We start from the raw sequence: 23,582 nt of genomic DNA, 5'->3' as shown, positions 1-23,582 counted from the left end.
TACCTCATATCTCCTTTCCCACTTCTGGTACATAGATGTGTACCCACTTTCTGTATACAATCCCCAGCCCCCGATTAGATTGTATGTTCCTAGTAGGTTAAATGTTTGAGTAATCATTTCCATCAGTGGACTGCTTATTCAATGGCATCCTCAGTGTTGCTGGAATCTGTGTTCTTCTTGTTGCACATTTTTAATAGGGGACCAGGATTTCTCTCTTGTATAATCTGTTAAATTGCCATCTTAAAGACTGGTGTTTTCTTTCTATACAGAAGGTAGCATTCCTCATTTTGCCGCACTTCCAGGTGAACCTTAATTCTGTTTGGGAGCCGTGCTTCCTGTTCCTTCAGGAAATCTCACAGTGCTTCTGCTATTAGGAATTCCTGTGTGCTTGGTTCCCTTCTCAGCAACTTCCTGACGGGCTCCAGGAGGCAAAACCTATGCCCTGTTTCTGCTTTTCCTCTTCTCCATGGTTTCTATATTTTTGTCCTTTGCAGATGAGCAGGTTCTTTTTCTTTGCCAGCTACTAAATGTGGTGGGCATGATCACGGCTGAAAAACCAGGCTGTGAGAAGCTCTGTTTTGTTGGGGTCAGCACACTTTCTGCACCTGACTCTAGAAGTAAAGCAGGCACAGACTGTAAGACTATTCCCGAAGTACTGCCATTTTGGTAGGCTCCCATCTCTATTCCCATGGGTAATCACCTTTACAGTCAGAGGGCCTCATTACGAGGTGGGCGGTAAGGGATTACCGGCACCGGTAGGGGCACCAGTGACGGTAATCCCTTATCACCCTACTACGAGTTCGCTTTGCGGGTCCTTACTTAACGCCTGGTTTTATCGGGCATTAAGGATGGGACCCGCAAAGGGATACCGGGGTCAATAACGGTACCGCAATTTGCGGTACCGTTATTGCCGCCTTCCCCCTTCCCATTGAGCCCTATGGGAGCTCAAATGGGAATGGGGAATGGCTCTGGTGAATGGGGAATTACCGGTCCCTCCGACCTCAGAATGGACCGGTAATTGCTCCATCCACCAGACCGAGTCGGTACGATTTTGGAGGCAGCCATGGCGCTAAGGGCGCCATGGCTACCTCCAACCTCGTAATGAGGCCCTGGGCCCTCATTACAAGTCAGGCGGTGGACCATGGTGCTATTAGCACCATGGTCCATGCCGGATTCCGCCATGGTGGATGGCGGAATTACCGCCCCATTCCAAGGTGAGTGGGGCGGTAATTCCCCATTCACCATTTGCCCTTCCCCATTCCCATTTTTGCCCCATAGGGCATAATGGGGATGGGGAAGGCGCTAATTACGTCACCGTTAATTACGGTGCCGTAATTAGCACCAAGGTCGCTTAGCGCCTTGGACTTTAACGCCTGCAAAAAGCAGGCGTTAAAGTGTGAATCAGGCGTTAAGGGTTAACGGCGCCTACGGCGCCGTTAACCCTTAACGCCTGACTTGTAATGAGGGCCATGGACAAAATAATTCCGCCCCCCTCTAACTAAGTGTGATTGGCCTTTTCGTCCATGTTGGTTTAGTATCCCATTGAAAGGCAATCACTGGTTTTACACCTTCCGAGGTTCAGCATGGCGTCTTCAGGACCTGCTTTTGCCTGGTTTCAGTGTAGCTGCCAGACTGTTTAGCAACGTCCTTTTCTATAGTTCGGTCACAGTTTGCTTGAACCTGCCGCTGCTGCTCCCATAGGTTCTCAGCCACCTCTTCCATGGAAGGTCCATTGCATGTGTGCTCTGGATGCACTGCCACTTACTCCACCCTGCACTGCATCCACTCGTCTAAACTCCAACATGTGGGCCTCAGGGAGGAGTGATGGGCCACCGCATGGCAGCAATGGCTTAACTAGTGTCTGGTCCTCAAGGGCTCATAACGCCACAACAGTAGACAAGGTACCCTCCAGCCTACAGTCGCCATGGTGTGCTGTCAGTCCATTCAAACCATGCGGATGCTGGTGACTAGTGGTCATTTGGAGATGCAGCTATTCTACTCACAGTGCAGGTGTAGAGAGAGGATGGGAGGGGAGTAGTCACCATCATCTGTTTTTGAACTCCCAGGTTTATTCGGCAGCAACAGGAGGCCTCTCCCTGTGCCAGTGGGCCCCAAAATAAGAGCATGCCGGTCTGGAAAAAAGGTTGGTAAATGTGCCGGTAATACCGGCTTCGTCATTTTATCCAGATCGGCATACTCTGAGTGTGCTGGTAGGGGCAGTGAACCACTGGCAGGCCTGACCTGCTGGTAGTTCAGGTCCCTACCTGCAGAGAAGTTATGCAATCACCACCACCGTTGACGGCGGTGTTGGTGATTCAGCGGTTCCCAGCCCATGGTTTCCTATTGGACTCCATGGAATGGGAACTTACCGCTGTTGCTTGCATCCGTAATATAATATCCAGGTAGCACCAGTATATCGGGTGCAGTAGTACTGGCAGGTTACCGGCAAACTCCTAATGAGACCCACTGTCTCTGTCTTACACCCCTGCTAATCAGTGGATTGGACAATGTTTCTGGGATAATGTGTCACAGGGTCCATAGCATGCCCCCCCACCCCCCCACCAATATGCTCCATTTGAGATGTTTTCTTTCAGATGTTGTCGTTTTTGTGATTTCTGTTGGTACATGTAATGCATAGGTCGTATTATGTGTCATACTCTAAACATTAATACCTGGATGTGATGTGGATGTGTCTTGCGTCCTGATCGAAACCAGTGCTTTAGTTCAGGGAGCATCATTTGCACTCTACACTAGCCAGTGGCTAGTGATGATTGACTCTTGGCGGGTAAGAAATAGTGTGCTGTGCGAATACATAGGTTTGGGGTGGCAAGTGACTTTTTATGGATGGCTAGGAGCAGCTTGAAATATTTACCCCTGCTTTAGTTGATATTAGGTTCTGGGACATCGCTGCACCTTTTGCTCAACCTGCCCTCATTTCTGTTTTCCATTCAATTGAAGCTCTGATGACCTCTGAGTGGGATTGAGAAGGTGCGGTTGAGGGCGCCAGGTGGTGTTTGATTGCTCTATATGTACAAGTTATAAATAAATAATGGCATAAAATAGGATCAAATAGGATCAGTTGCACGAAAATAGAGCTAAAGACCTATCGATCGTGTTTTTTCCTAATACTAACATTTATAGAGCACTGTTCTATCCAAAACTGTTGCACTGACTGAATTAATTGATTAAATCGCAGCTTCATGTATGGAGAGTTAACGGACAAAGAAACCATTGACAAAGTACGGCAAACCTTTGAAAATTATGAGATGAATTCCTTTGAAATCCTAATGTATAAGAAAAACAGTAAGTCAAAGAAAGTTCTTGCTATCCAATGCTTCCAATGTATCGTTCAGTGCCTGAGTGTATCTTCCTAATCTTTCCATTTCGATGTTGAATTGATCATGGGTACAGCCTACTCGAGGCATTTCTGACTGCCCAGGTGCTTAACTACAGATGATGTCATCAATACGCCTCAGTGACATCATACTTCAACGACTTCATTTTACTGTGTGGGAAATGTGTTGTGGGGACGTTGTGCCACATGCTCGCATAAGGAGAATGCTCATGACCTTAATTTATGCAGTACTATACGGTAGAAATGTTTACCAACCAGTACATTTGTTTCCATCTTGTCTTTGGAATTAAAACATTTTGTTATGATTGCATTTATCTACGATTTATAATTTATGAAGATATCTTTATTATTTCTTTATAAAGAAACGCATGCAACACTTGCATTAAACCTTGCATTAACTATTCACGTCTGTTACATTGTTGGTTACTAACATCTTGCATATGTCCTGTTTCTACTTCTCCATGTTAAAAAAAATCATACGGTATAGTAGTTATGCAAACTATTTAATTCCCTAAAACACATTGTTCAGTATGCATTATAAAAGTTAACAGGCCTCATTATAACCCTGCCGGTATCCTGCCTGTAAACCCGCCACGATACCGGCAACGGCTATTACCATTTCCGGCAGTCGGTCCAGCGGCATTGCTGCCGGATTATGAGTGCCGGAGTGATGGTATAAATCCCCTTTCAGGGAGTCCTATAGGACTCCATGAGGGGATTTTCCGTCATTACCGGCACTGGCAATACCGGTGCCGGTATAGATGGCATTTTTTGCCGGTACATCACCTGCCATATCTCCACCTTTTGGTACCCCACCGGCAAACCTATAGTCAAGCGGTCTGGTAAAGTGTCGGTATTCGTGAATACTGGCACTTTAGTACCAGACCAGTCGACTCAGAATGAGGCCCAATGTTTGGTTTTACTCAGCAAAATGTAGGTTATTTTGTTGTGTACTGTGGCACCAAGAGCTCTTAGACTATCGTGTTATTCTGTACACATTTTTTTTTTATAAGCTGTCCCAGTTTCTTCTTTAAAGAGTGGATGTGAGCAGAAAGTGACAACATCATCTTTTTCCCCCCACTAGAAATGGCCTAACACCATCAATATTTCATTATCACTTTGAAAAGTAACTTCAACCTTTGCTTCAGTATTTATATTTAATGACTCTTTGGAAATGGCCACTGGTCACTGCATGTAGCAGCCACTGGACTCTATTGCTTGCAATACGTTTATGCCTGGGTGTTTTGATTCTCAAATGACCCTTTGTTCTGGGGTGCTAGATTCTTTTCTAGGAGTTTTACCAACACTTTAGTAGGAGTATGTACTGTAGGCGTCATTGCCGCCGCCACATTAGTCTTATATTGAACCTGCTGTTGAAACACGTGTCCCCATTAACAGTAAGTATTAAGTAGACAACGAATGGAAAATGTGACCAGGTTCATAGAGAGAGATTTCCAAAATGTTGAATTCCAAATATAATGAGGTTTATTGGATGAAGCCCACAATATATTTAACCTAATTTCTTTTAGAGAAAACGTCCTCCATTGTAGTTAATAAGGGCAAATCTGCAATTGAGGTGAACAAATGCATCTGCTTTCTACTGCTGGGCTTCGCAAAGGCAGGACTCTCTCTTCAGAAGGGCAGGGTGGCGTGTCCTGCATGGGAGTTGTAGATTGATCTCTGTTGAAAATCAGTGGCCTTGGGGCAAAGACTGGAGTCTGACCTTAGCTAAGGCCTCATTATATGCATTGTGGTAATGGTAAAAAGACCACCTAATTATGAGTTGGGTTTACATGGGGTAGAAAGAAATTACTATCAGTGAAGCGAGCACTGCAGCTGACAGCAGGGCAGCCACAGTCCTCTTGATAATGGAACAGAGAACCCCTCCCGTTCTAGACCTGGTAAATGACTAAACTCCTGCCTTACACACATCTGCACTTGTGACGGAATGCCATCTGCAAGGGTGTGCAATCCCAGAACTGTTTTTTATGGTATGCAGAATGATGGGGGTTTTCTCTCTCAGAAAGTGGGCTCTGCTAAACGGGAGTCAGTTTCAAAATGCTCCATGCTGAAAAGTATAGTTCTCACATGTGTACATTGCTCGGCCTCGTCTACTGACACACCAGGAGTCACAATGTGATGTGGCAAAATGGCAGCTACAGAGTAACGTAGGTCTTTCTAAAATGCCTCCTGGAACCAAATACATGGGCTGCCTTTAAATGTACTGGCACCTATTTTCCAAATATTAATAACCTTATATATCTGCTGGCAGTGCTTTGGCTAAGGATGAATTTACCACTGTATCAAGGGTTGCCATGATGGCAGATAAGGACGTATGGTAGGAATTGCCAAAACTCAGCCTGATGTAAACAAAAGGAGTGATAGCTGGCAGGTTTAGAGTTAATCCTAACATCTGGCATTGCTCTGCCCAATCCTTCAGTCCAGACCATGTTCTTTCTTTCTGCACCTGCACACACTGAATGCTCACAAGGCCTAGTAGGTCCTCTTCTCTCTCTCTTTGCTATATTGCATCCATTGACATGTTCCCTCCCTGTTGCCCTGTGCGTGCTTTGAAACACAATTTACTTGATGAATAAGTACCTTACAAATGCCCAATAAATAAATAAAAAATAAATCTGTCGTCATCCCGCCAAGCCATTACACAAACAGGAAAGACCATGTGCAAATCAGGATTTGGTCCAACCCCAAAACGGCAATCCAGCCCGAACTGTTGGGTCACATCCTCTCTGCACAAGGCCACAAGCAACCCGAGACATGTTTCAGCCACATAGGGTATCATCAATGAGTTGGAGGTTAAATCTCTAGGCCCAGTAGCCTAGAGATCCAAGTGGGCATATCAATCCCATTCAAGGTGACTAAAGTGTTGTGAGTTCCTCAGATGAGAAGACATTAGACCCATGCTTCTTATGGTGAGTTTATTGTCCTCAGGTACATATCAGGTAAGTGACATACAAGTAGGTTCCTGGACAGTAAATACTGCCACATCCACACCTTCCAGCTCCAAGATGTAACTGCCACCTTTAGAATCCCCCAACAGTCACACACACCACATTCCATAATGACCTCACTACATTCCCCACACATTGTACTTGCATCCCCAGGGCAAGCCTACAACATAAAGCAAACAAAAGGCGGTGATGGCTGAAAGATTTTGAATTACTCTTAATCTCTGGCATTGCTCTTTCCCACCCAAAAAGGGGCAGTGAGCCCAAACTGCTAGGTCACATCCCTTCGGCAAGAAACCACAAGCAACCCCAGACATGTTTTGGCCTCATTGGGCATTGTAGTTTGGGTCTCTATCCCAGCAGCCACTGGACCCACATCTGCACATACCTCTCCCACTTGAGAGACCTAAAGCAAATAAGAGAAATGATGGCTGGAAGATTTTTTAATTAATCGTAAGATCTGACGTTGCTCAAGGCAAGCCTCCAGACCAAGGAGCCATTACAGAAAGGAGACCATATGCAAATCGATATTGGTGTCTCCCCAGAGACACAGACCCCGTCTGATGTCATTTATTATTTCCACTTGGCTTTCACTGCGCCTGCAGCTGTAGGGCCAATTGTGTATAGTGGCTGGCATGGATGTTTCATCTACTACATATGGTGGGCCTTGCCCAGGATGCTCTTTATTCTCTGCTCAGAAGCTTTGACCCCTCTCCAATGTGAATAGGACATACCTCCACTAGTGACGGCCTGAGAGCTGGTAACTTCAAAGGGGACACTGCGTCACAATATAGAAGTTACACCAGGGAGATAATTGCTGGAGTTCTTTTTATTTGAGGCAGACAAGCTCCTGAGGGGAAGGCCAGTCTGGCTGGGAGAGGACCTCTGCACTATAGAATGTCTCAGCCATCTTGATATTCCCAGGTCTCCACTTCCTTCCTGAGACCCTCCATAACTTCCTGAAGACAAGGCGTTCTTGGAATGGACACCACAAGGAGGAACCCTTCTTACAACACAAGGATTGTTCCTCACAGAAGGCTTGGAATTGACCATTCTGCTGTGGATAAGTGGTTATATAATTGGGTGAGAGCCCCTTCCCCTCAATGAATCCTCTTGGAGAGCCATGTTGAGGCATTATCGGAAAGAACCATCTTGAAGAATTATCTAGGAACTATGTAGATTTAGAATTCACTGGAGCCTTGTTGGGAAAAAGGCTGCCCAAAGTTCCCATCCATTGGGTGAAGACAAGAATTTCCCAAAAATATTTTAGACCCTCTTCCTAAATGCCAATGACATGCTGGGGGAAAGCCTTTCTGCAGCTGGACACTGGCACCCAGGACTCTGTCTGCTGAAATGGTCACTCTGCAGATGTTTTAACAAAACCTCCTGGCTGGGGAAGGCAGAAGACAAACTCCACTTTTCTCAGGGACCCTTTGAAGGGACCCACAGGTTGCACAAGACCAAAAGAAGCTGCTTTTGGCTATCTCTACAATTTTGAGCCACTTAAAGCTACTGCAAGCATTTTAAGCATCTTCAAGTGGCTGCAAACACCCAACCAAACTGCCTTGGCACTTTTTCAACATCGAGCCACTTCAAGTGCCTTTGAGCTATGCTGACCTGAACTGTCAACCTGTTTCTAGCTTTTTCGAGTCACAATCCCTTACCCATGTGTTGGATTTAGTCAAGCCAACTTACTGTTGAAGTTGAATCTCTTCTTTCCTTGCATTGTAACCAATTGAGTATTTGTGCAACAATGATTCAACATTACCTGCCAGACCTAAACTGCTTTGAGCCACACGCGTTGCCGCTTGTTGAATTGCACCTACTTGTTGCATCCCATCGAGGCAGCTTAACATCTCAAACCTGACTTGAAGTATCAGACTACACCTAGAAACGTGGCTTGATGTTGCTGAGAGCCAGAAAGAAGACAAGAAGGTGTATATCTATGGTTCTGTCCCTCGAGGCCTTGCTCTGTAAGCCCTAGCGACAATTAAGACTCCATTTTATACCTTAAAGACATATCTTTGTAACTATTTGACTTTTCTAAAAGTCTGTTTGCCTGCAGACCCCTTTTCAATGATGCCCAGAGTGCCCTTTTCTCCCAACGTCTGCATTCTCTGTGTATCACACTGCAGTGGTGAATTATTTGCGTTTTTACTAGCCTATTGGATGTTCATAACCCAATGCCAACTATACTTCTTGTTTTTCCCTACTGCGGCACAAGAAGTATAGTTTGCATTGGCTCATGAAAGCCCTATCCTTTCCTGATTTCCCCACAAAGGCATCATTTGTTCTGTATCTTTTTGGTGCTCTTGTCACTTCTTGGGCTAATGCTTTCTTGGAAGCTACAGTCTGGTTCTTTATTATTTTGTTACATTGACACAAAAAATTGACATTCTTTTTGACACTTCTGTCAAAGACCAGGCCTAGGACCTGGAATTACTGTTTTTGATTATTGGTTGCACCAGTCTCCTTGCCTACCTGAACCAACTGGCTGCCGAATTGTCAGGACCAGAACAGAAAAAAGCAGCAGTGTTTTATCACTGGTTGAGGTATTCCATGAAGGACACTTTGGCTGCGGTGCCTGCAATTCTGAAGGCAAGTCCCTGTTTACGCACACGCCAGAAAGAATGCAACCCCCTAGGGAAAAAGGCCAAGAGATTGCTTGCAAGGATAACAAGGTGTAATTGTACAAAAGGTGAAGGGTTCAGCAGAGGACTCTGCTGCTCGAGAATGCTCTAACTCCAACATGTTCATTAGTACATTATAAACGGCCACAGTTTCACTCATGCCGTCATGCATAGTGTCTAAACCCGCAGAGCTGATTGGTAAGACAGTATACAGTATACATGGTCCTGCTCCATAGGTGATGTCAGGTTATGATTGGTTCTCATCTCCACCGTTTGTCTTTCCCCACGTGGGTCAGCTGGGCTCATCTCTTCAGGGACCAAAGGTCAGGCGCTTCACATGTTGCTGATCCAAGGCTATTCTTTATGAGCTAATGCTACTAGTACATCATTATGGCATGCAACTGGAAGGCCTATGAACTGGCACCTGGGGGAGAGGAATGCAATCATGCTGACCCACACATTCTGTGCTCTGTCAATATTTCACTCCCCACACCCAAGGCCTCCCCCTAGTTTTGATCTATAATTTATCCCTCCCTATACCTCGTACTACAAAGGGTGTTTTTTTGGGACAAGGTGAAATGGTCACAAGTATTCAGTTCTTTTATGACCATTGGTTTTATGGCTGATGGTCTCCGATTACTCACTATAGTGGAATGCATGGATTCTTGGACTGGGTCAGTGGTGGGTGTTATCCTTCTTGGTAGGATGCGTGGGGGTTGGAGGTCTGCTGTTGGCCTGGTTGTGATGAATGGGCACTGAGAGGAGCCTGGTGCTGTCTCATGACCTTGCAGGGCGCATTCCTCTCTATGATACAAAATAACTGCAACAGTCAGGGAACAAGGGGAAGTTTCTGTGGGAATTAGCAGCGTTGGGTTCATCTGCCCTCAGCGTTTGGGAATGTTCATGTTCCTCCATCGGGCATACGTTTGCCGCGCAGTCATGTGTCTTCCATAACTATAAAATGTTGTCTCTTTATATGCACGCACTAGGTCTATGTATCTATAATGACCGCAATATAGTTGTCGTCCTGGGTTTCTTTTAGCATGGCTCTGTCCCCTCTAGTATTTTGCATGGCTGTTCATGGGTTTCACCTCAGTATAAAGCACCTAGGGGGTGGGATGGACTTATTTCCAACCCAACAATTCCTACAAGCTTTCCCGAGCTTGTAGATGTGGAGTTGCAGCTAGATGCCTGTATGTCAGCGCGCTGTGGTGGGTCTCCTTTTCCTGAGTATCGTTCTTTGGCTAAAAGACAAAATCCTTCTGACCATGTGCTTACCAAGGCCGATTAACCTATGCAGATTGGTGCGCCACGGGGCCCGCTAACTACCAAGGAAATAGAGCACAGATGCAACACTGATCTGTGTTTGTACTGTGTTCAATAGGGACATTAGATCCATTCATGCCTGAAGCAGACCTCCTGCAAGTCGGGAAATGCATAGATTCATCCATGAAAGGGTCAAATAAAATGAGTCACTGTAATCACGGACCTTACTCGGATGACAAACTGCAATAGCATCATGTATATCTAGCAGTTACACTTTTAGTTCCTTCTGGAGACCCTATGTATATCAAGGTCCTCATCAGATATGGTATTAACAGCAACTACATGGGCATATTCTTAATCTTCATGAAGGGTTCTGGTTTGCCGATGAAAGGAACACCTATACGCAAAGTCATCAGTGCCATAGATAACATATCTCTTTGCTCTGCGCTTATGGTGGAACACACTAAAGGTAGTTAGCTACTATCAACAATCACAAACATTAAACTAGTGCTGTATATCAGTGTGCATGTTCAATTTTATTCAATAATTCCAATACAAAAAATTGCATAAATATCTAATATTACTCATAGTTAAAAGCACTATATAAAATACAATCTAATTTTCTAAAACATATGTATCAACGGTGACAAAAAAAGGGGGGACCAGATATATCTGGTGAAGTGAATAAACCGTTAAAAGGACAAATCCTAATTAATAGGATAAATATAACTACACTAAAGACAGTTAATAATATCTGAGTGATGGTGGAAGAATTGAAAGAAATTAGACAACGACTTATTAAAAGAGGTCGCCCCCTTTTCTTGTCACCATTGATATATATGTTTTAGAAAATTAGATTGTATTTTATATAGTGTTTTTAACTATGAATAATATTATATATTTGTGCTATTTTTTGTATTGGACTTATTGAATAAAATTAAACATGCACACTGAGATACAGCACTAGTTTAATGTTTGTGACTGTTGATAGTAGCTAACTACCTCCTGTTTAAATTGTTGCTTATGTCCCTTATTAAGGTAGAGCCTCCACCACAGTGGTTTTCTTGGGGATTCCCCTTAAGTTTAGTGGAACAAACTAAAGACCTGGAAATGATCACCAGTCAGAGCAATGGGGAAAGCTGTTGTTTGACCTCATTACAGCCCTCTTCTTTGGTATTATCCTTGGAATGCCATGGCTCAGACTGCACAAATTAACTGGCTGACGGGGATGTCACGTTCCTTTGCCTTCACTATATGGCCCATTTTGAGGAACCAGAGAATTAGCCGGCATGTCCTATTACAGCCCTGATGGCACAGCAGCACCTGGTGGTTGCCATACCATCTGAGATTCCTCAGGAATACCAGGATTTTACCAATGTCTTTGAGGAATAAAGCAGAGAACCTTCTATCGCATTGACCTTATGATTGCCTGATTGATCTTGTGGAAGGAGTTTGGATTAAGAGTGGAACGCTTTATTCACTGGCATGCACTGAAGATGAGATCCTTCAGGAAAACATCCAGCCATCCCTCAAGGATGTATTTATTAGTCCTTTTGGCTCACCGGATGACTCTCCCCCGATGTTTGTGACTAAAAGGAAGGCAATCTGAGACTGTGCATAGATTACAGGGCTATAAATCAGATTACTATAAAAATATGCTGTCCAATCCTCTTGAACTCTGTGTTACTACACCAATGAGGTCCGGCATGGTAATCATGAAACTTGACCTCTAAGCGGTCAATAACATTGTTTGCATTCGCCACAGTGATGAATGGAAGACCATATGTAAGCCCAAGTATGTTTTTTTGGAGTATCTGGTTATGCCCTTTGGGCTGTGCAATGCTATTGCTGTGTTTCAGCTCTTTATGCACAATACATTTGGTGACATTCTTGACCAGTTTGTTATCTTCTACATAGACGACATACAGGTTTCTCAAACTCACAGGAACGCCATGTACTACATGTCAGTTTGATGCTCCAAAGGCTTAGGGACCACACCCTGCACAGCAAGGCAGAGGTGGAATTCCTTTGTTTAATGTTATTCATAGAAGGCATAAAGATGAGTCAGTCCAAGGTCTGGGGCTGTATTACATTGCCTCATGCTCAAAATAGTGCACGAGTTGTAGTCATTCCTCGGGTTTGCACATTTGTATAGGCATTTTATTTGTGCCTTTTCGAAAACAGTTGCCCCCGACTCACCTTATTCGGGTATCAGGCCCTTTTTAGTGACCCAATAACATTCAGTAAGTGTTTCAGCAGCTGAAGCAGGTGTTTAACCCTGCTCCCATTCTGCAGGACCCTATCTGGAAGAACTGTTTTACGTTGAAGCTGACACTTTAGCCACAGCAATTGGTCGAATTCTGTTCTGAAGTTGCCCAGAAGCTGTTTTCTGCACCCTGTTGTTCTCTTTTCAAGGATACTCTCAGCTTCAGAGCAGAATTTCACCATGACAGAATGGGAATTGCTGGCCTTTAAAACCACATTTTAGGAGTGGTGCCATCATCTATTAGGAGCACGTCATAATTTAGGTGTGTTTTTCGCCCACAGAAACTTACAAGCAATAGCCATATCCATCAATAACAACGCCCACCAAGTACAATGGCATAAAGTTTGATTTTTTAGTGAAGTACTGACCGGTGGCACAGCAAAGGAAGGCTGAGCCCCAGTAGCATCAATTTGGACATTTGAAGGAGCCCCTACATTCAGATCCTGCCATACTGTCAATTTAGACATGTGAAGGAGCCCTATGTTCAGATCCTCCCCTGACTCCCAAATTAGTTATCTGTCTGTGTAACCCTCCCTTGGACATGAAGCAAGAACTAGGAGCGTAGGTATGAACCCACACTGCAGAGATCATTCCCCAAGAATCACTTTACTCAACAGGATTCCAGTGTTCAAGGATCACCTGTTCTTACCCTCTGAAAGGCTGCAGAAGCAGACACTTTGCTGGTGTCATGATGTCCAGATTGTGGCTCATCCAGACTCATTAAAGACACTTCATCTTCTTAGTCATTGTTGTTGGTGGCCTCATTTGTGGCTTTACATCGACACATACATGCGTGATTGTGCCATGTGCACCCAAGGAAAAAATCCCAGAGGTAATCCAGTGGCTCTCCCCAACAGTTACCAGTTTCACAACAACTTTAGGGGATGGTTTCCATGGATTTCATTGTTGAATTGCCTTCAGTGCATGGTTTTGATGCCATCCTGGTCCTTGCAGGTTATTACTCAACAATTGCCTTCTTTGTTTCCCTTCAGAGCATACCATCTGCTCCTGTTCTGGCAGATCTGTTTGTTCATCAGGTGTTTCAATGTTTTGGCTGTCCTACATCATAATGTCAGACAAAGGTACCCAATTCACCTCTCGGCCTCGACACTACTAATGGAAATCAACGCCCATCTGTCTTTAGAGTATCATCCAGAGATTGACGGACAGAATGAACTGGATAATCAAACTTTGGAACAATATCTTCGATGCCTAATACTCCAGTACTAAGAATTTTGGGTTTCCCCTTGGCTGCCACAGAGTTCATGCATAACAACTTCCACATGCAGCAAGAGATACCTCACCATTCTATGCTGCTTATTCTTGATACCCTTGACTATTCCTTTGTCCAGTCCAGGAGAGTCTAACACACCTGCTGGTGGACCTGTTTACAGCATTTTAGAGAGGATCAGGAGGTAGTGGCAATCCATCTGTTACAAGCACAATCCTGCAACAAGGAAAATGCTGACTGGCACAGACGTGAGGTCTATGCTTACAAACCTGGTGACTGAGTTTGGCTAGAGACACAACCCCTCTGCATCCATGGCTGTTGCAAGCTCCTGCCTCGATATGTCGTCCCCTACAGAGTTCTTCAGGTGCTCAGCGCTGTAGCATATCACATCAAACTATCCAAAGCTTGGAAGGGGCATCCTGTGTTTCATGTCTCCCTCCTCAAGCCCTGCTCTCCCTCCACCTATCTGCCCACAAAACCACCACCTGTAGTCATGAATGCAGACAAAGAGTACAAAGTTAAGAGATCATTGACTTTTGTCTTCGGTGGGGTTGACTTTCCTATCTTATTGACTGAAAAGGATATCATCCAGAAGACAGGACCTGGGAGCCAGCTGCTAATGTACTTGCCTTTTCCCTGCTGCAGAGATATCATTCAAATCCTGATCACTCAGAGGGGTGACAGACATTTGGCATGGGCACTATCATGCCTCCCAGTCCACAGAGGGCACATTTATGCAACCCGGCAAGGAGCTGGAAAGTTCCATGGTGTTTGCGAGACATGGGACACTGTGGATATTACACTACTCAGCATTCTCGGTCAGAGCCGCTTGCCATCCTCACTTTAGGCAAACTTCCTAAGGACCGGGCCAGGAGCCTTGACAGAGGACAGAGTTGTGGAACAACACTTCTCAACAGTTTTTTCCATATTGTTATAGCTTAGCTTTTTCATCCGCTCCTTTGCACCCGGCTCCAGTCATCCTTTTGTTCTCCTTCACCTGCATTTCGGTTTTCCTCTCCCGGTCATCCTTGTTTGTGTCGCTGCCTACCTGGATCTGTTCTCTTCTTCCCAACCTTACTGGTCTCTGCCTCGGTTTGTTGGGACTCTTGATCTGTTATCAGTGGATTCTGTGGATTTGTGCGTTTCCATTTGGATTTCCTTTGGATTTTGGTGTTGGACTCAATTTTCAGACTGTTTGGTTAGGACCGTTAGATTATATGGATTTGGACCTCAACTTCAATTTGGACTGCTTCGGATTACAGATTTGGTTTTCATGCACATTTGCCTCTAGGGCTTTTGACCTGGCTTTCACAATGGACTATCTTGGTGAACCCAGATAGTGCTGTCAGCTCTCAGGTATAATTCCCAGAGGGTTGCTTAATTTAAGTAAGGAACTTCTGGTCTGTAATCAATGACACTGCACATCTTCCTCTCCTCTTTGTAGGTCAGTGTTGTAGTGAGTAGATATATTAGCATCCTAAACCATGAGGTTGGGTGGGATAGGGCCATTTTACCTTCATCCTACACGTTTTCCCTTAGCTCAGTGGTTCGCTTTTGATTTTTTCTCCAAAAGATGGCCTCTGTTAGTGGACCACTGTTAGGTTAGTGATAAACACCACCATATCTTCTACATACATCTTAACTATGTTATTTAAAACATACTTAGTATTGTAAATCATTTCCTACAGCTTGAGATAAACCACCTAGTGGTTTTAAGGCACTGTAGTTAGAAGTGGCATCAGCGTTATGCCATGACGAGTGCTTTTATTCATAGACAGCCATTCTGATCTATTATTATAATTTTAATTGGTTATTTATATCGTGCTTAATAGCCAGAGGTTTTTAAGCGTGGACCCGGGGATTGAACCTGTGTTTCCCTGCGTTGTCTTGATTCCAAGGCATGCGCTTTGCCCCTGAGCTATCCTCCCAAGAGGATTCCCACAAGTCAACATTTGTGTTGTAACTCCAGAGTACACAGTTCTGAACATTTTAACAAACCCTTGTTCAAACCTATATTTTAAAGAATGTGTTCAGGATAAGATACATTAGCCCTGTCCAAGAATATTTTGAGCCAAAAATGGTTGATGCAGTCAGTATGCTTTCTTGATTCATTATGATTCATTATGCAAATTAGGCTACTAATTTCACTGTGATTATGGAAGCCATGTCAGAGGGACAAACACCTTGTGAACACACATCTCCACTCTATTTGAAAAGGTCTTGCAAATGGTTTTCACATCAACATTCAGAAGTGACCCATTCCGACCTATGCTCACCGAATGTCATTGATATTTCTTTATCTTCAGATTTGACTTCAAGTATAGTGGCGTCCCTCTTCCAATTTCAGCACATCCAATTTTGTTTAATAATGCTATCCATTTATTCTTGTAGGAGAGATATATCCTCTGAGCATAGTTTACTATAATTGATGTTGAAAATGCCATGAATGTCCTCTTTGGAGGAGACATCCTTACCATCTGAATCTATTATTGTTGGTGTTCCTTTATCCTACTTAATATTTTGGAGGCCACATGTTAAAATGTTACGCTATCAACTTGCTACCAAAACAGCTGTTTACACTACAACTTGCATATATATATATTCACTAACAAAAATGTTTTTAAAGGGACGTTATGGTTAAGTTGCACTAGCAAAAACCTGTGAAATTCAATGGAAAAACGTTTTTACAGGGACATTATGATTACTGTTAAAACCGAACCCACCCCCGAAAATTGACAGTTATGGTAAGCTAAGCAACCATAACTCATGCCAGCAGTGTGCACTGCAAGGTCTAACACCCATGACATCAAAGATGCCATCACAAATCTCATTCATGACATCACTGATGACATCACATGTGTGGCCCCCTCTGTTTTGTTCACTACCATAAGTAGGCCAGGTGTTTTTCTTTGCTAACAGTCAGGAACAAACAATTCAAAAGGTTCTACAATGAACAACAATAATGTCGGCATGATTGCGTGTCACCAAAGAGTCACACAGAGAAACCGAAATCAGGCACTTCATTGTAGGAACTTCATAGCACTACACATGCACATTATAGATCACAAAATGAGTAGTTACAAAAAACGCACAGTGTTTTCCATTCACTTTCAGTCAATGTATGTAAAAATCCCCTAAAACCTGCACGCTGTGCTTTGTGAAACACACAGCCATAACCACATTCTCTGCATTTCTGTAGGCAGATACACCATGTAGCACACTCTGTCCATACACACCACACCACAAACTTTATTGCCCAATCCCTTAGCCACTGGAGGCCCATTCCTATGGCTGTCATCTTCAAAAGGGGCGTATGTAACACGTGCCACCCTGCAACTATCATGATATTCCTGCACATTTCATGCTGCATGCGCGCAGGAGTGGGGGAATAACTTTCAACCAGGGGAGCGGACGCCCTTAGTTGTGGTGGCTCTTAAAAGACCCTTTGTTTTTTCCTGTGCACTGCTTGCATTAGGAACATCAGAATGGCCACCGGAAAGCATTCTGCTCGCTAAAAATCACCCAAAAGTGCGCAGTAAAAATCTGAAAAATAGGCCGCCATCCACTTTTGCCTATGTCAGTGGTAACACAGGAGACCACTGCCAAAACCCATCACTTGGCTGCCCACAGAGCAAGGCTGATTGCAAAAGAAACACAGAGCTGTGTGAAAATCAGTTTTTTTCTTGGTTGTCAAATGTGCAGAAATCATGGCTCACAAACCACCCAAAAGATCCAACTTCCTGTTGGGTGTTGAACATCATTCTACTTCAAGAATCCACATAAATATGATGTCAGCAGAAGTATATGTTATCTGAACAAAGTCCACTTTTGAAGATGGTTGCTGGGAAGAAATCTGTCAGATGCTGGCGATCTCTAAATCTGACAGGAGAAACTGTGTCTCAAAAGCTAAATATGCCCAAGAAGGGATTTCCATCAAATGCAATATAGGGTGCCACACATTGATTTTCATGTTGAAAAAGACTGGAATTGAAGATATGTTTGCTTATTTTAAATTTATAACTGTAATTTTGCACATGGGACAATGTTAAAATTGACCATAAGATAACCTTAATCAGCTAAAACTTCAAAGAGGCTTTCTTCCCCTGAGAACACCCCACCCTGTTCCTTCCCACCAAAAGGAGAGGATATCGCATTGGGATGCTAATGAGAAGGGGAGGAGACTTTCTCTGCTGTTCTGGGAAAGAGACAATGGAGTCCTTGAACTGAATGGAAATGCTAATTTGGGTGTGACTGACAACAACTTCCCTTGCAGGAAGACAAGCCATGTGACTCTCTGACTCAGCCAAGCTTTGGAGGCGGGCCAGACTGAAAATATGGATTTGAAACTGGACTAAATATATGTTAAGGAAAAGTCTTATACTCTCTGACTCAGCCAAGCTTTGGAGGCGGGCCAGACTGAAAATATGGATTTGAAACTGGACTAAATATATGTTAAGGAAAAGTCTTATAAAATATTCTACCAAACTGACAAAAATATGAAACTTAGAGATTATTCAAATGAAAAATTCATTCACAGTTTAAAACTAATCTGGAATCTGTGCAACATTCAGAGACTGAACAATGACATTTTTAATATTGTAGCTATTGTGATTATGCTAGGAACATGAAAAATTACAGGAATATGCCCAGAGGGTATGTGCATGTATGTATACAAAATTGTACAGATCCGAAAATGTGTAACCAACCAAAAGCACAAAAAATTGTCATTTATGAACCAGAACTCGTAGGAAGATACGATTTTGACATAAATGCACCTTAGGCAATATGTGATGTGTATATGTATTATTACCAAATTGTGCATATTGAAAATATGTTTTTGGGAAAAATAGATTTTCTGGGTAAAAGCAAAGGGGAGGTTCTTCCCTAGATTGCAAATGGCAGCATCACTCTGACACATGATGAAACCTCATGACACACTGTTCCTCTCTCAAATCAGGGGACAGGGAATTCTCAGACCTCTCAGATCCTTAGGGGGTTGGGCATTGTGTATCATCCTCCCCACCGACTTTCGAAAATGGATAAATAGGGACTGTTGAGGACCCAGAAACACACACTTTTTCTCTCATCCACTGATCCACTGGCGAAGCACCCTGCAGGAAGATCCAGACTCCAGAACCAGACTCCAGATCCAGACCCTAGAACCAGACTCTAGAACCCTGAAGCAGAGGCCTAATCCAAAAAGCTGAACCCTTTTCAGCAGGCCTTTAGAATCTTTTGCAACCTGATTCTAACCCCAAACTTCCACGGGGTCTAACCTAATCCATTCAACAGCCTGGCTGAGCTGTTTGCTGCTTCTGGCCAACAACCTTTGCTAGAACCCAAGATCCAGATCAGTCCAGCAGAGCTGTAACCCAGAGCCATTCCAAAGCCATAGTTGTAAGTATTTAGTGTAGAACTGGCCATAGTCATCTCTTAGTTTAAAGTAATCCATCCAACCCATTCTAACATATCCAAACTGCATTGTAGAATCTCTTTTGTCCATTCTGAAACCTTTTTCATCCATCTAGTCCTGTGAGAATTGTTAGTGTAAGCCAACCTGTTTGTAATTCAAAGCGCAAATTCATTTGAAATCTTGACTCCTTTGCGAAAAATCTACCTTCACTAAAACCTCTGTAACTTTTGAACGGTATGTGCTCGGAACAAAACTTAAATGTCATTTTGAAGCTAACATCCTCAGCTTTCAAACGAACCCAAACCGACATTCCAATTCCTTATAGTTTTTCCATATTTGCGTTTCCTGCACACGGCAAAGTTGCCACAAATTTGCATTTGGCTCAATTTCACCACCTGTAAAAACAGCTATTTCTTGTTTTCAACTTCTGAATTTCGTTTTCCATCTGCTAACCATTCAACAATCATTGCTAGTGTCTACCTGAACCAATCCAAAGTCACTCTCACTAGTTCTGTATCCCATTTAGCAAATGAAAATCATTTTAGCATTTTTCCCATTTAATTCAACCACATTTAAAAGCAATTGATCTGTTTTAAAATCATTACTGTTCTCTCTAAGCTTGCTGAGGGGAATTGGGATTGAAACTGCAATTGTTGATCGTTATTCCTGATACCTGTGTGTCCTCATTCATCTCTTCATATTGCATATTGGGGGGAGTGAGTAATAACAGGGGGAAATAGTGAGTATATTGTCTTTGGTTGAATTCATATCAAGTTTCTTTCTGTGTTGCATTCTTTCCTATCATTGCATTTTATTGAACCATACAAAGTATTCTCTGCTACATTAGTCTTCCTATTCCTACTCCTAATTGATAAAAGAGATTGTTGATATTGTAATATTACCCATTGCTGATCATTGTTCATATTCATAAGTGTGATATTCAGATATTATCCATATTTTTAAAAGTGTGATATATATATTGTTCAATTCTTCAAATAAATCTTTTAATTTGCAAAACAAACATGTTTCTTGGTTCAGTGAGACCAGGGGGAATTCAAAGAGAGGGGCGTTATATAAGGGTACATCATCCAGAATTAAAATAACTTTTGACATAAAAATATATCAATAAGGGTTTCCATTGGGCATCCCATACTAGGCATCGATTTAGTTGGATTGCTGGATTGAAACCACTTACAGTGCTTCTTTAGAAACACTTTTTTGTGATTTTCATATGTAAATGTGTGTTTTCAACGTCAGCTCACATTCTTACAATAGGGTCTTCAGTGAAGATTGTAGATTGTGAAACGTTTCATTGCCACTGTGCGACAAAGACATGCCATTTGCCTTGAAAAGGTGTATGTATCGCGAACCAATGTTCTCATTCTCACAGAAGAACATCCCAGCAGCACTCAAGAAGTCACACGTGCTTCTGTTGATGAGACCCCTTCTGACCTCTGGCTGGTGTCAGGAATCATTGGAATACTTCCACACTGTTCTCGGGGGTACACATGAGAAAAGCACCTGGGCAGTAGGAAAAATGCACTGCACTGCTTTCATCATAACCATCAGTTGACTAAACACACAGGAACAAGGCATGTAACCAAAAAAGAAGGCTCCAAAGTGCACAATCACAAAATGTACAGTTGCCAAAGAGGCCACGCGTCGTCATTCTACAAGCAGTCCGCCGAAACAGAATGATTCGACACTACATCACAAAGCATCCATTCCCTCAAACCGAAATGGCCAGACAAGTCTTCTCGGAGGGCATACACGCACAGATATTCCACAAGCCATCACCCACGACGTCAAGTGTGCATCGTGCCATGTTTGCCAGCCGCAGTACACAAAGTAATTGAAAAAGTGAATGGCGTCCTTTCCTGTGACGCACACCCAGAGCACCTGATTGGCCAAACGCCATAGTCCCATTCCCATTGGCCACCATGGTAAGAAGCGCAAAATGTGCCACATGTCTTTCCCCAATGGCCGTGAGGGCCATGTCCCGGGGAAGTAGGAGGACTCTTTCTCCCTATTGGTGCTGTTTCCTTTGACATAAACCCTGAGCACCTTATTGGCCAAAGGCCATAGTCCCATTCCATTGGCCAGCGTGCTAAGAAGTGCACAATGTGGCACGTGCCTTTCTCCAAGCACCGCGAGGACCACACCCCAGTAAAGCAGGAGGAGTCCTTCTTCCTATTGGCGTGCTTTCCTGTGATGCACTCCCTGAGCACAACCTGATAGGACAATTGCTACAGTCCCATTTCCATAGGCCAGCATGGTGAGAAGCGCCAAATGTGGCATGTGCGGCTGCCCAAGTGCATCGAGGACCGGGCCTGAGTGAAGCAGGTGTCCCTCTTCCTATTTCCGCACACCATAAGCATCTGATTGGACAATCCCCACAGTTCCATTTTCGTGGCCGCCACCCACAATATCCCCGGGTGTAGCTTTTGTGCTGCATGCGGGGGAGGAATAACTTGCAACCAGGTTAGGGGGTCTTCGTGGTAAGGGGGAACTCTTAAAAGAGCGTCTTGTTTTTTTTTGTTTAGATGCTTCTACAGAAACACTTTTTTGGTTTCTTGTGCTCACATTAGTACAGTAAACTCTTCACTGCATCCTGTAGACGAGCAAACAGAACTGCATCGCCAATGGGTGACAACAAAATGCCATCTTCTTGGAAAAACTTTTCCACAACTGAGTTCATTGCTGCAGAAGAGCATTCCACGAGCGGACAAAAAAGTAGATATGCTTCTGTTGATGAGACACCTTCCTGCGTCTGGCTCTGAACAACAACCATGAGCAGGGGGCCATACTCTTTGTGGTATTATGGAGGAGGAAAGCACCTTGGCGGTGGGGAAAACCATCCTCACGACTTTCAGAAATCTCCTCAGTCTATGTAACATATGTAAGCAAGCTATGTAACCCATATGCATGCCGGCGTAATGGATGACGATAACATCTACTGCTGGAAAACTGGCGAGGTCTTTGCAACGTGCATGCATATCGCTGCAATTGCACTCATACACAGTGTTCCACAATGCGTCCATTCCTTCCAACCCAAAATTGCCTTCAAAGTGTCTTTGCAGGGCATAGTTATGCAGATCTATGTCAAAGATCACCTACAGTCAACACAATGCGTTTCGCCATGGCAGCCACACTCAATACGCAGAGTATAATTTACAACAGTTTCACCTCCCCTTCCTGTTAACCACACCCACACTACCTGATTGGCTAATCCCCACACTGCCATGGCAATTGGGCAAGGTGTTGTATATGGCAGATTTTGGCATGTGCGCAGCCCAAAGTAGCGCAAGGGCTGCGCCCCTGTAAAGCTGGAGCAGTGCTTCTTCCCTTTGCGCTATCTTCTCTGCAGGTCTAATTCCTTGGGTTGCACCTAAATAGGTGCACACACATCCACCAATCGCATCGAAGCCGCCATAATCACTTGAAATGTGCCGCTACACATTTACAGTACAAATGTCGTACCATTCCCAAGTACGTCCACTACAAAGTTCAACGCAAGTATGCACAATTTCTCCATCCGCACACATCCACATAGCAACTCAGGATGTGGCATGTGTAATCCTGAAAGTACTGCCTAATGGAGCAGTTACCATAACGTACAAATAAAACACTCTCTCCTGCCTCCCTATGCACTTTCAATCCATACTATGGGTGTACTCCCTTCCATTCACAAAGTATGGTGCCACTGCCAACCTACCCACATTCTGTTTGCAACACTGGCCTATAACGGCTAAAATGTGCTCCACAGCGATTCCTTACACGGGACCACCCTCTAACTCATTCACAATAAAAAATGCATTACTGCCATCAGCCATGCACCCAATAGTCTAGGCCTTGAACACACCCACAGCAACATAATGCCACCATGCATGTCACTGTGTCAGCAACTACGACAATCCACATACACACCACTGCCACCAGCACTTCTACCCAACCTGTATACCACCATGGCGCTATGCAGCAACAAATTGCAACAGTTAACATAACGCCCATGTGGGCAGCTAACATTATGCACAAACGTAACATACGTAGGTAGCAGCACTTCACCCCAACTCCCCCACACCACAGAACACCCATTCACGCAAACAGATTGCAATTACCAGAATCTACAAACATACCACAGCCTCCACCATGCCTACGCACTGCCATTAACTAAGTATTGTGTCACTGGCAACCTCTGCACAACACCTTCACATCATTGGGCCTACTTCAATAAATATGCACACAGCAGAGTAACCAACCACATGTAAGCTGCACTTCATCCATATCCACTTCCATACATTACGTACACACTGCACCTCCTGGCCACACTACACAACTTCTCACTGCACCATCTCCTGCCGCACACCAAATACTGTAGCATTTTGCAACTATCCCACAACCATGAAATGCACAATACACGCTTTGCAACTGACTTGTGTTGCTGTAGCATGTCGC

The 23,582-nt window shown here is 43.8% G+C and overlaps 1 protein-coding gene across 1 annotated transcript in view; it reads left to right on the top strand.

Moving 5' to 3' along the window:
- Nucleotides 1–23,582, top strand: part of KCNH1 (potassium voltage-gated channel subfamily H member 1) — a 2,382,450-nt gene that overhangs the window by 320,717 nt on the left and 2,038,151 nt on the right. Inside the window, exon 4 of the mRNA XM_069608514.1 lies at nt 3,197–3,303. Within this exon, the coding sequence (XP_069464615.1) occupies nt 3,197–3,303 (107 nt within the window). The remainder of the gene's footprint in view (nt 1–3,196; nt 3,304–23,582) is intronic.

The sequence above is a fragment of the Ambystoma mexicanum genome, chromosome 4q (assembly GCF_040938575.1).
Source record: "Ambystoma mexicanum isolate Mex_15411 chromosome 4q, UKY_AmexF1_1, whole genome shotgun sequence".
NCBI classification, from domain to species: domain Eukaryota; kingdom Metazoa; phylum Chordata; class Amphibia; order Caudata; family Ambystomatidae; genus Ambystoma; species Ambystoma mexicanum.
Note: the sequence above shows the minus strand (reverse complement) of the source record. Positions and strands in the feature narration are given on the sequence as shown.